The following is a 14,006-nucleotide window of genomic DNA, read 5'->3' on the forward strand; positions in this document are numbered from 1 at the left end:
CTCATAACTTCAAAAATCACCTTCACATCACAGGTTTGTTGCAGGGATTAAATAAAATAGCACATGTAAAAAGCACAGTTCCAAGTGTTCAGTAAACTGTAAGCATTCAATACATAGTAATTATTATTATTATTATTATTATTACAAGATTTCTTTAGGCAACGTTATGGTGACATTCAGAAAGTTGAAAGACAGTAATTATCTGTCTAGTCCCTTTAGTTTAAGATGAATTTACTCACCTTGTAGTTCAGGGCCAACAGTAGTTATTATAGCACCCAAACATCTACCCAAACACTGATGAACTTCTGTATGGGAGGGTGGAACTGTCAACAGCAAGGTAAGAACTAGAGATAATGTTGGCTCCACATATCCACGATACATTGGGCCACTAGAATCCACTATCAGAGCAAGTGAATGAAGGGACCAAGTCTGGAATAAAATATGATTTTATTTTATTGTAAGTAATAGAGTATACTGAATTGATATTTAACTTATATTTTCATAAATACCAACATCGTAGTTTTTAATCAATAATCTAGAAATATATTCCTTAAGAAATAAAAGGTAGCACATAAGCTACCAGTAGCTAATAACCAAAGCCACTGACGTACAAATGCTATGTTTACAGTTTCTCTGTAGTGTGGCTTTGAGTGTCAGAAGAATAGTTTTGTTGATGAACTCATTCTTCTGTTATAATGTACATGTATTTCATACTTCCAAAAGACAATCACTGATATAATAAGTGTTTGATTTAGTGGTTGCTATGGACATCAAATATATCTTTATTGCCTGTATTGTTGGAGTTTTACTAAGAAACTAGTCTGAAATAAAACAATGTTCTGCACTCAGATCTATTTCTCGAGCAATGACATTAACAAAACAGTTCCTCAAGTGCATCAAACCATTTCAGGCCCAAATTTCTGTTTACTAAGAACAAATAATCTTAGTGGCTAATAGTATTTGCAAAACTAACCCAGAGCAATGTACTGTAATCAGCACAGGCTTAAGAAAACGCAAAGTCCTTTAAGCTGCCCACATCCACCTGTTAAAAAACGAACCTTTTATTTTTGCTGTTGGCAGACCCAAAGGAGAGCTGCACTACTGGGCTGAGGACAGAGAGGTCTCAACAGAGAAGTTACCCAACTTACCAACATGGCAGAAAAAAAATCCATACCTTAATTTCTATTACCTGTCAATCTACTCCAGTCCTAGAGAATTTAGCAACCTGAGTTGGACAGTTATGTGTAGAAACCACACCTATTGACAAAAGTAATAGGGATATAACAGCTTGAGGGAGGAAAACCAGAATACACATTCTGGAGAAAAAAATTAATGGAAGAAACAAAAGAAAGTATTTTAATAAAACTATCTTAAGGATTTTTTTTTTTTTTTTTTTTTTTTTTGCGGTACGCAGGCCTCTCACTGTTGTGGCCTCTCCGGTTGCGGAGCACAGGCTCCAGACGCGCAGGCTCAGCGGCCATGGCTCACGGGCCCAGCCTCTCCGCGGTATGTGGGATCTTCCTGGACCGGGGCACGAACCCGTATCCCCTGCATCGGCAGGCAGACTCTCAACCACTGCGCCACCAGGGAAGCCCTATCATAAGGATTTTTGAGACAAATAATTAAAGAACAAAGGAGATTCTAGAAGTGTTTTAAAAAAACAAACACACACCCAGTATTTAAATTGTTCAGCAGAAAACTGGAAAAAAAAGAATTATTGTTAAATACCAAAATCATTATCTTGAAGTTCAAATGGAAGATTATCCTGTAACCCACAGTGAAAATACAAAAAAATTAAAATAATGAGGATAAAGACAAGAGACTCAATATATAAATAAGTACCAGAAAGAGACAAAGAAAAGATAGACTTATATAGAACTTGATGAAATTTCTAAGCTACAAGGATAGAGAGAAAAATTCTTACACACTGTGTTAACAAACTGGTTACAAACATACAGACATATTTCAGATAAGTTTCTTAGCAATAAAAAGATGGGGAAAAAGATAGCTATGATGTCCGTAAGCAACATTAATTCAGAAATTTATTACATAAACCAATATCTTTTGGGAGTGTGAAATATATGCGTTGTGTAAAAGAAGAAAATGAATTCATCATTAAAGTTTTATATCTGAATATTCGAAGCCACACTGCAGAGAAACTTTAAATAGAGTAGTTGCACATCAGTTGTTTTGATTATTGGCTTACGTTATCTTTTACTTCTTAAAGAACATATTTGAAAGTTTCTATAGATAGCTGATGGAAAACTGAGATGTTAATATCTATGGGAATTTAACTCAAAAAATTAAGCTACTATTATTAGCCTCTTACAGAGCAACACAAAAAATACTGAAACATTTACGAATAATGAAAAAAAGGACTGTGCCAGGAACAGTATACCCAACCCAAATATCATTCAAATTTCAAGACAGAATAAAGCCTTTTTTTTTTAGATATGCAAGGAATCAAAAAGCACACCAGTCAACGACCCTTTCTAAGATTATTATTGCTAAAGGAAGCTTTCCTATCAAGTAAAAATAGAATAAGAACAAAGATCTCAAGACAGGAGTTGAGAATACAAAAAAGAAAACATTATTGAAGACTAAATCTCTAGTAATTACAACTAAATACATGTATACAATAATTTGACTTGGAAGTATAATTTTTGAGTTAGGATTCTTATAACAGAAGAGACTTTAGAGAAAACTGAAGAATGCTACCATACTATTCTTGTGCAGATGTAAGCTGAAACAGAAGCTCTGAGGGAATATAAGTGGTCCACATTGTAAGATGTCATGTCATAGAAAAAGAATCATGTGAAGCAGTCACTTACAGGAGTGTGGTTTTAAGAAATTAAAGCAAGAGAGGGCTGAGAAAAAGGTGAAGACAAAGAAAAGAAAACTAGCACCTACTCGTTGACATAAAAGAAGAAAGCAGCAACTTCTTAGGTAAAATAATTTCATAGTTGTGTTCTTTTCTGCCAAATTACTGTGGAAACAGCGTTATAAAAAAAAAAAAAACCAGCATAGCACCTCTTTAGGAGCAACATTACTTCATTTTTGATTTTAGTTCTTTTGGGACTTTTGTGCTTTACACAGCTGGAAACCTTTACCAAGAAGTCAAACGCAGACTAAGCCTGTAGACTAAGAAGTCTCTGGTGGATTCTGCATTCTTTTCTTATGGTGAAGGAACCCATTTATTAACAAACTAATGACAGGCAGTAATGGCAATCAAACTTGTCTCTTCCAGCTTCTGAGTCCCAATATGAAGCTGGCGAGTTGAATGCTATTGGTTTCATATACTCAATATTTTTAGGTGCATCACTGGGAAATGGCAAATCAAGAGTATAGGATATTTTCACACACGTGAAGTTCTTGCCTCTTACTGTACTTATACCTATTTTTGTATAAAATATTTAAGGAGAGAGAAAAAAGAAATTCAAGGAGTCCACCTGAAGATTCAAACAACAACACTGTACCTGGGTTAGGGTATTAGCGAAGAGAGAGAAGACTGTTATTAAAAGAAATTTGATCATCCAACAAACATAAGGAAATACAAAGAAGAGGAAACATGTACAAAGGATAATAAATAATAAAAAGAAACCATGTTTCAAGTAATGTTGTCAATGGGTTAAACTCCCAGAATAAAAAAGACTTTAGGATTAGGTTCAGATACAAAATCCTGTTATACACTCATAAAGCAAAGTGACAGAGAAAGACTCTAAGACATTTTTCCTAACAGCCCATCAGAATCATTACTATTTTTACAAATAATTTTCTTAAAAATAATATTTTAAAATTTCATAATAGGGCTTCCCTGGTGGCGCAGTGGTTAAGAATCCGCCTGCCAATGCAGGGGACATGGGTTCAAGCCCTGGTCCGGGAAGATCCCACATGCCGCGGAGCAACTAAGCCCATGCGCCACAACTACTGAAGCCTGCGCACCACAACTACTGAAGCCTGCGCACCCAGAGCCCATGCTCTGCAACAAGAGAAGCCACGGCAATGAGAAGCCCGCACACTGCAACGAAGAGTAGCCCCTGCTCGCCACAACTAGAGAAAGCCCACGTGCAGCAATGAAGACCCAACACAGCCAAAATAAATAAATAAATAAATAAATAAATTTATCCAAAAAATATTTCATAATAAACAAATCCATATTATACCTGGACTTCAGAGGATGTCCCATCCTGTGCTAGAGCCAATAAAATGCTGACGCTGGTCTTCAGATGTTGTCCTGAGCCGATACCACCAACATAACGATGCAAACAGCCCAGAGCCAAAGAATGGCCAGTTCTGGATACAACATCTCGAGCTGATTTCAATCTGGAAAAGAGTTATGCTTCAGGGATTGTTTTTTCTATTTCCCTATGGCAATAACAAGCTTATGAATCACAAAATAAAAGGGATTTATTCTGGAAATCAGAAAAGATAACAATCTTTATTACTTCTTTCTCTACTCACTAACAAGAGTTAGAGATTTACTTGAAACAGGTTAAAGTCATACATTTCACTGAAGAAAGCCTACCTTTAGAGAAATATGAAAGAGGATCTACAACTTCACAGCTTTTAATATTAATTATTCCTTGAAAAGACAAGAGCCATTTGAAATGTATTTTTACCATTGGTGTTTTAAATAAAAGACAAATAAGACAAAAAGACTATGACTCATAATCACACACCAACATACTCAGTTACTATTAGAAAACATTAAAATACCACTAAGAACAAAACTCCTAAAATAACAAAGGAGGCTAGAAAGCAACTTTGGTTGCATTTTCAAAACTGTATTATAACTCTCAATAAGCCATCCATGATCAAACTTCTGTCACAAACTCATAAAAATGAAATAAAGCCAAGATATGAAAAACCGTCACCAAGACTCTGGCTGGTCAGTTTGCCTATGGCAAAGAAAGAATAATTCTAAGTGCTGTCACGATGGAACAGACGTTAAGAAATGCAGTAATGAAGGAAGTGAACTAAGTCCCTCCTTAGCAGTATTTCTAATATACTATATCCTTGGATAAGTGATCTCTCTCTCTCTATGCCTCAGTTTCTCCATCTGTAAAATGAACATTATCATTACTCCTATATAGCAGTTGTTTTGAGGAATGAAGGAAGAATGAATGCAATCTGTGAATTCTAAAAAGCCTTATACAGATTAGAAAGCTTCCTTCATATTGTTACTTTTCAGAGTTCATTTCAGTGAGCTAAAAAAAAGCTGAGCCAATTTTCTCAGTGATAGTCATCTATTCAATAAAGTAAGTAATCTAAGACATAAAAATATATCATATATATACTTTCCCAGGGGGCTCAGAGTGATTTTCAATTTGAATGGAAACTAATTTAACCAGTAACGGTTTTTATTTTTTTCTGAACTGGGTCTTAAGCAATTGAGTTACTCCTTATTAACTGAGAACGGTTTATAGGAATGATTCCAGTCTTAATGCTAAGATGGCATATGATTTTAACATGCAAAAACAGCTGACAGATCTGTATGTATAAGTGATTTGGCTTTTCATAGTTGGATATTATATCAGCAAGAGATAATGTTGATAAAAAACAGTCTGATATAATGAAGTTGCAGGATATTGAAGCTTTTTCAAAATAGAACCAGATTTTGTCAAATCTAAGATACCACAGATTTTTCTTAATGTACCATTATTTTATATAACAGTATAAAAGAAAAAATGCTGCCAAATAATTATGACATTTCTTAGAGATTTTAAGACAAATCCCAATTTCAGATAACTTAAAATGTGAAAAAACAGGTAACAAAATCTATGTAATAATTAATTTCAGATCATAATAAATTATTTAGAAAAGCTAATGAAACTAAGCACTGAGAACACTTGCAAACCATTAACCCGACAGGTATGAATATATATGAATGAAATATCCTTGTGTTTTACCTAAATAAGTATAAAATAAATACTCCTATAGGTATTGAAGCACTTATAAATTAAAACCACTTGCAACTAAAGAAAAATTAACCAGTCAAGAGTTTTCCAAAGAAATACACTCTTATTTTACCTATTATTAACAGAGCACAAACCATGAAACAGGTAGCTAAGACTGGTTCTAACTTTTAAAAAATCTTTAACAAAAGTTGATTTCAGGATTAATGAGAGACACTTGGAAAAGGCAAAGTTAACCTATTGCTAGAAAATAAGCAAAGTCATCCTGCAGAAGATTAAGTGTCTGGGAATAGTTTAGCTACATTCTGCCTGCTCATATTATCCTTAGTGAGTCAAACAATACACTGGGGCATCATCCTAAACCAGCCAAACTGCCACTGTGTGTGAAGACAAGGACAGCCGTCCTCAGATACGCAAGAGTTCAGAAAATACTTCTTCCGAACCACTACTTCACAACCACTGCTTCTCCCAACCTCTCTCCTGTTAATAATTATGATATAGTTTGGTATAATTAATCCTCAAAATATACAATACTTAAGAATGATTAATTTACATAACTCAAGTGTTAATTCTTGACCACTCTTGATTTTCAACTGCTCTACTTCAAGTACTTGATTAACAATCAACAGTCACTAATAACTGCATTTATCATCTTTTTTTTTTTTTTTTTTTTTTTTTGTGGTATGCGGGCCTCCCTCTGCGGTGGCCTCTCCCGTTGCGGAGCACAGGCTCCGGACGCGCAGGCTCAGCGGCCATGGCTCACGGGCCCAGCCGCTCCGCGGCATGTGGGATCTTCCCAGACCGGGGCGCGAACCCGGTTCCCCTGCATCGGCAGGCGGACGCGCAACCACTGCGCCACCAGGGAAGCCCTGCATTTATCATCTTAATCGTACTTATTTGGATCTCTGAGATCACTCTTTTAAATTAATATTGAAAAGAAATTCTTAAAAGCTAATGCTAAATGTATCCCCTGTTTCAGGGATAATTTAAGCAATGATAAACTTGGTAGTAGTTAGAAAAAGAATGGCTTATCCCAAAAAGTGAAAATTAACAGAAAGAATAATGGCAGGGGGTGTGGGAGGGCACAGATAAGAGAAAAGGACTTCAGAGCAAACTACATATAACTGAGAGACGCCCTCATTAACAATTCTCTTGATTCCATTACATAACATTCAAGAGCTGAAACAGAAACCTGCACCACACTGAAAGTATCTACCATGTGGAAAATATACAGTCCAGTTAATAATTACTGATAACTTAAAAGACATCTTTGCCTATGAGAGAAAATTACTTGTTGATAAAGAGACCCACTTACTTGTCAAAGCTATATTGGGCCATTCTAGCAATGAAAGTTGCTTCTCCAACCACCTGAGCCATTCTTCCAAGAGCTTCCCCTGCTGCACATCGTAAGATGGGATTTGGGTTGTCAAGGGCCCCCATAACTAGTGTCAGAGCAGATTTACGAACTTCCTCAGGTCCTAAAGTACTTTTGTTTTCAGCCAGGCCCTATGGTTATTTAAAAAAAAAAAAAAAAAGGACTGCAATCTTTGTAAATATACATGTATCTTCACACATTATTTTCTTCAGCCAACTTTCCCATGCATGTACTATGCCTAGAATTAATACATGTTAGACTGACAGTAATCACTTTCCTAAACAGGATTTCACAACATAGTTATAGCTGAATCAGCCCTAAAACCAACAATCCCTGGGAGTGTCTCTATCCAAAGACAAATACTTAAAAGTTGTTTTTATACATAAAGGACACTGCATTATTAAATCAACTGTTATTTAACTGACTGAAATTTATCATTATAACTTTAAGGAAGGAAAAAGCCTCATGAACATGAAACTTTGATACACTTATATAAAAATGCCAGAGACGATAATTATGTCACAAAGAGTATATCCAATACATACCTAAAGACAAAATGAGGTAAGAATAATCAGTAACTGAATGTTGAACTGAATCAGTATAAATGTTCATCATACTAAATGTTAATATCTCTCTTCTAGTTACACTTACTGTCCTGGAACTTAAATTACTTACTTGAGACCAAAAATATAAGTCATGGTACCTAGGGAAAATGTTAGTTACAGCAGAGGCATTAGTGAGCACATATATGAAGAAACGCATACTGTACAGCAATATTACAGCTGTTAACCAACTTTCCAACCACTGAGGGAAACCATGACCACCCCACTCTTTTTTTTAAAAAACTCAGATGTTGGTAGCTGATGGTCTCTAAAAAGGGCATATACTAATGATTATAGAAATGGTACAAATCTTTATTTATATAACCAATGCCTACATCCCTTTTCCCTGAAGTTTACAAAATGTGATTTAATTCATGCCCATTTAAACACTTGTACTTGTTGCCCTTTTAAAGCGGTGATATCTTATAATAAGCTTAGTGCTGAATAATATGACTTTTCAAATACATCATGAGAGGCTATAAGCTGCATAGTACAGTACATGAACTCAGAGATAAGCAAAATATTTGTTATTTCACTTCATACATGTAGAATCTGAGGTTTAAAAAAGGCCAAAGAGGGCTTCCCTGGTGGGGCAGTGGTTGAGAGTCCGCCTGCTGATGCAGGGGACACGGGTTCATGCCCTGGTCTGGGAAGATCCCACGTGCTGCGGAGCGGCTGGGCCCGTGAGCCATGGCCGCTGAGCCTGTGTGTCTGGAGCCTGTGCTCCGCAACGGGAGAGGCCACAACAATGAGAGGCCCGTGTACCCGCCCCCCCCCCCCAAAAAAAAAAGGCTAAAGGAACTACACAAGACAGAAACCTATTGAGTAGCTAAACCAGAACACAGTTTCTAAATGCAGCACTCTTTTAACTACATAACAAACATAGCCTCTCCTGCTTTACAGTCTAAACCACAAATCAAACTTAAGCTTTATCTAGTTAGCCTTCAACAGAATACCAAATTTCATTAGTCAGACATGTTTGAAAATTCCGAATGTACCAGCACTTGTAAAATTTGAGGTATCAAATCAAAATATGAATTTTAATATTACTAAAATATAAAATACTTATTTAATTACAATGAGCCTAATATAAAGTTTCTAGTAATTTAAATGAAATAATATAAAAGCATGGTTATCCACAGCTATACATATAAACCTAATAGTCTAGTTATGTCTGAATTACTATATTAAAGGTATTAATTAAAATCTTAGTTCAGAATATTTGCTATGTTTTAAAAGTAAATACCTTTAGTGCACTAAGAACAGCTGTAAAGATATTAAGCTGCACAGCCTGCTGGCGAACACCTTTGGCTTGTTTAACACATTCGGCAAAGTGATCCAACATCTGTAATCTGTAACAAAAAAATAAAGATCACATTAGCAATACTTTTTATTCAAACATGGCCCAAAAAACAGAGATAAGAAGAAGAAGGGTATAAGATGATTGTTTAACAAATAATGCCCCATGCTATCTCTTTTCATTTCATTCCCCGGTCTAAACCAGATCTCCTACTTCTGAATTAATATATGGATATGAACTACTAATTGGCACAACACAAGGGACTAATATTAAGTTTCAATCCGCAAAATAATGTCATAATTTCAGTGGTCTTCAGTGTGCAACAAAGCGCCTGGCATAAAGTAGGTGCTCAAGGTTTCTTGAATAACAATCATTAATTGTGCATCTCTGTGGAAGATTTTTAAGTTGGAAATCTTAAAATGTGGCATAATTTTTTTTCTTTTTAAAAAGTCTCTCACACATAGAAGAAAATAGTACCTTGTGTCCTATCTTTAGAAGCTAATTGGGAGATTTTTTTTTAAAAGATTTAGCTTTGGGCTTCCCTGGTGGCGCAGTGGTTGAGAGTCCGCCTGCTGATGCAGGGGATACGGGTTCGTGCCCTGGTCCGGGAAGATCCCACATGCCGCGGAGCAGCTGGGCCCGTGAGCCATGGCCGCTGAGCCTGCGTGTCCAGAGCCTGTGCTCCGCAACAGGAGAGGCCACAACAGTGAGAGGTCCGCGTACCGCAATAAGAAAACAAACAAAACCTTGTCCCTGTAAAATGTATTGCAGCCTATCAACTTTCCATAATTTATTCACTGATTCCTCCATCCCTGGATATTTATGTTACATATTTTACTTTTAATAGAACTTATCTATTTTTACTTCATCTGGTTCCACAAAGGTGATTTAATAAAGTTAAGAGGACTTCCCTGGTGGCACAATGGTTAAGAATCTGTCTGCCAATGCAGGAAACACGGGTTTGAGCCCTGGTCCGGGACGATCCCACGTGCCATGGAGCAACTAAGCCTGTGCGCCACAACTACTGAGCCTGCGCTCTAGAGCCCGTAAGTCACAACTACTGAAGCCCGCGTGCCTAGAGCCCGTGCTCCGCAACAAGAGAAGCCACAGCAATGAGAAGCCTGTGTACCACAACGAAGAGTGGCCCCCATTTGCATCAACTAGAGAGCCCGCACACAGCAACAAAGACCCAATGTGGCCATAAATAAATAAATTAATTTTTTTTTTTTAAAGTTAAGATAATCCTGGATTCTAGTTACAGGTCTCATAACTAGCTGTATAATTTCTGACAAACCACGAACTCTTAGACCTAGATTTCTTTAGATTTAAAACAAGGACATTAAAGTAGATGCCTTATAAGATTCTTTCATCTTTAACGGTCTTTAACATTTATGTGGCAACCAAATGTTCTTAAAGATATCTGGATAAAGTAAAATTTCATATTTAAAATTTTCCCCTCAAATTAAAAAGCAATTACTCAACTAACCTACATATGTAAAGATATGCTATCTTCTTTATACAAATACAACAATGTTTTTAAGGCGTAGTTTGTAAAACCTGAACTATCTGTGAAGGTCTTGCATTAATTCATTTTTACTCCTTCTTTTGGGAAAATCACTGAGATGTCTGTGGACATAAAGTATAGCAAACTAAAGTGCTCCTATTAAAAAAAGAAACAGTTACTTTAGTGTTCCAAGTTCCAGACTTTAACCATCTGACAAATGTCATATTAGGGAGTAGACTTCTCACTCATTTAATTCCTCAGTAACAAGACTTGGAAAACTGATGTCTCTAATTAAAGACACAGGCAAACCTACTTATAAACTGGCAAACAAACTACTATAATGAAAATTTTGTTGTTTAAGACCGAGTCCACAATACAGTGGATATCATATGCTAGTACATGGGGTCAAACTTTAAAAAGTTTCAAGGGCTTCCCTGGTAGCGCAGTGGTTGAGAGTCCGCCTGCCGATGCAGGGGACATGGGTTCATGCCCCGGTCTGGGAGGATCCCACATGCCGCAGAGCGGCATGGCCTGTGAGTCATGGCCGCTGGGCCTGCACGTCCGGAGCCTGTGCTCCACAACGGGAGAGGCCACAACAGTGAGAGGCCCACGTACCACAAAAACAAACAAACAAACAAAAAACAAACCAAAAAAACAACAGTTTCAAATTATGTGGAGTTTGCATGCAATTTATTATGTGCCACTTATGTTATTACATTTAGGAGACTATTGTTCAAACTCTTCTTATTGAAGAGTTAGCTTGGTTGGGAAAATATACTGCTTGAAAATAATTTATATTTAACTAAAATCACCTTATTGACTTTATACTAACCGGTGTTTAAAAGAAACATGGGGAAACACTACACCAAAAAGAGCTACAGAAGCATCAATGACTGAAACTCCAAGGGGAAGAGGCCCAGGCACAGCTTCTCCTGCAGGTATTCGTAAATAAATGGAGGATGGATCCCCTGGTGGCGCAGTGGTTGAGAGTCCGCCTGCTGATGCAGGGGATACGGGTTCGTGCCCTGGTCCGGGAAGATCCCACATGCCGCGGAGCAGCTGGGCCCGTGAGCCATGGCCGCTGAGCCTGCGTGTCCAGAGCCTGTGCTCCGCAACAGGAGAGGCCACAACAGTGAGAGGTCCGCGTACCGCAATAAGAAAACAAACAAAACCTTGTCCCTGTAAAATGTATTGCAGCCTATCAACTTTCCATAATTTATTCACTGATTCCTCCATCCCTGGATATTTATGTTACATATTTTACTTTTAATAGAACTTATCTATTTTTACTTCATCTGGTTCCACAAAGGTGATTTAATAAAGTTAAGAGGACTTCCCTGGTGGCACAATGGTTAAGAATCTGTCTGCCAATGCAGGAAACACGGGTTTGAGCCCTGGTCCGGGACGATCCCACGTGCCATGGAGCAACTAAGCCTGTGCGCCACAACTACTGAGCCTGCGCTCTAGAGCCCGTAAGTCACAACTACTGAAGCCCGCGTGCCTAGAGCCCGTGCTCCGCAACAAGAGAAGCCACAGCAATGAGAAGCCTGTGTACCACAACGAAGAGTGGCCCCCATTTGCATCAACTAGAGAGCCCGCACACAGCAACAAAGACCCAATGTGGCCATAAATAAATAAATTAATTTTTTTTTTTTAAAGTTAAGATAATCCTGGATTCTAGTTACAGGTCTCATAACTAGCTGTATAATTTCTGACAAACCACGAACTCTTAGACCTAGATTTCTTTAGATTTAAAACAAGGACATTAAAGTAGATGCCTTATAAGATTCTTTCATCTTTAACGGTCTTTAACATTTATGTGGCAACCAAATGTTCTTAAAGATATCTGGATAAAGTAAAATTTCATATTTAAAATTTTCCCCTCAAATTAAAAAGCAATTACTCAACTAACCTACATATGTAAAGATATGCTATCTTCTTTATACAAATACAACAATGTTTTTAAGGCGTAGTTTGTAAAACCTGAACTATCTGTGAAGGTCTTGCATTAATTCATTTTTACTCCTTCTTTTGGGAAAATCACTGAGATGTCTGTGGACATAAAGTATAGCAAACTAAAGTGCTCCTATTAAAAAAAGAAACAGTTACTTTAGTGTTCCAAGTTCCAGACTTTAACCATCTGACAAATGTCATATTAGGGAGTAGACTTCTCACTCATTTAATTCCTCAGTAACAAGACTTGGAAAACTGATGTCTCTAATTAAAGACACAGGCAAACCTACTTATAAACTGGCAAACAAACTACTATAATGAAAATTTTGTTGTTTAAGACCGAGTCCACAATACAGTGGATATCATATGCTAGTACATGGGGTCAAACTTTAAAAAGTTTCAAGGGCTTCCCTGGTAGCGCAGTGGTTGAGAGTCCGCCTGCCGATGCAGGGGACATGGGTTCATGCCCCGGTCTGGGAGGATCCCACATGCCGCAGAGCGGCATGGCCTGTGAGTCATGGCCGCTGGGCCTGCACGTCCGGAGCCTGTGCTCCACAACGGGAGAGGCCACAACAGTGAGAGGCCCACGTACCACAAAAACAAACAAACAAACAAAAAACAAACCAAAAAAACAACAGTTTCAAATTATGTGGAGTTTGCATGCAATTTATTATGTGCCACTTATGTTATTACATTTAGGAGACTATTGTTCAAACTCTTCTTATTGAAGAGTTAGCTTGGTTGGGAAAATATACTGCTTGAAAATAATTTATATTTAACTAAAATCACCTTATTGACTTTATACTAACCGGTGTTTAAAAGAAACATGGGGAAACACTACACCAAAAAGAGCTACAGAAGCATCAATGACTGAAACTCCAAGGGGAAGAGGCCCAGGCACAGCTTCTCCTGCAGGTATTCGTAAATAAATGGAGGATGGATCATGCTCCAGAGCCCCACTTCCAGATGCACTGTTTGGCTGGAGCTGCAAAAGAAGGACATAAAAATCATTCAAAATCCACTTTGGGAAATTCACTTACCAAGTACTGGGCGTGACAAATAAAACAGGGGAGGAGAGAGAAAAAGTAACAATGAAAGAACGGAATGATTAAATCTGAAAATTTTAAAATAGAGAAAGATATAATTTGGCCATTAAAAAAAGTCACAACAGTTCATGCAATTTTTTAAAAAAGTTTTGTTCATTCTAAAACATTTTTGCAGTACCCACCTCAAAATGTGTAAGCAAAATAATGTCAGGAATAACTTAAATCCACAAAAAATTTTTTTAAAGCGGCCTTTAGTAACTCTTTTTTTTTTTTTGCGGTACGCGGGCCTCTCACTGTTGTGGCCTCTCCCG

General features: G+C 37.2%; 1 protein-coding gene across 1 annotated transcript in view; it reads right to left on the reverse strand.

Annotated features, from left to right (window-relative positions):
* The window catches only part of HEATR5B (HEAT repeat containing 5B), a 91,412-nt gene that overhangs the window by 49,540 nt on the left and 27,866 nt on the right, over window positions 1–14,006 (reverse strand). The window contains exons 15-19 of the mRNA XM_028496572.2: window positions 13,459–13,634; window positions 9,139–9,244; window positions 7,231–7,421; window positions 4,164–4,323; window positions 240–429 (exon numbers count right to left, since the gene is read on the reverse strand). Coding sequence (XP_028352373.1) covers window positions 240–429; window positions 4,164–4,323; window positions 7,231–7,421; window positions 9,139–9,244; window positions 13,459–13,634 — 823 coding nt within the window. The remainder of the gene's footprint in view (window positions 1–239; window positions 430–4,163; window positions 4,324–7,230; window positions 7,422–9,138; window positions 9,245–13,458; window positions 13,635–14,006) is intronic.

The sequence above is a fragment of the Physeter macrocephalus genome, chromosome 12, assembly GCF_002837175.3.
Source record: "Physeter macrocephalus isolate SW-GA chromosome 12, ASM283717v5, whole genome shotgun sequence".
In the NCBI taxonomy this organism is placed as follows: Eukaryota; Metazoa; Chordata; class Mammalia; order Artiodactyla; family Physeteridae; genus Physeter; species Physeter macrocephalus.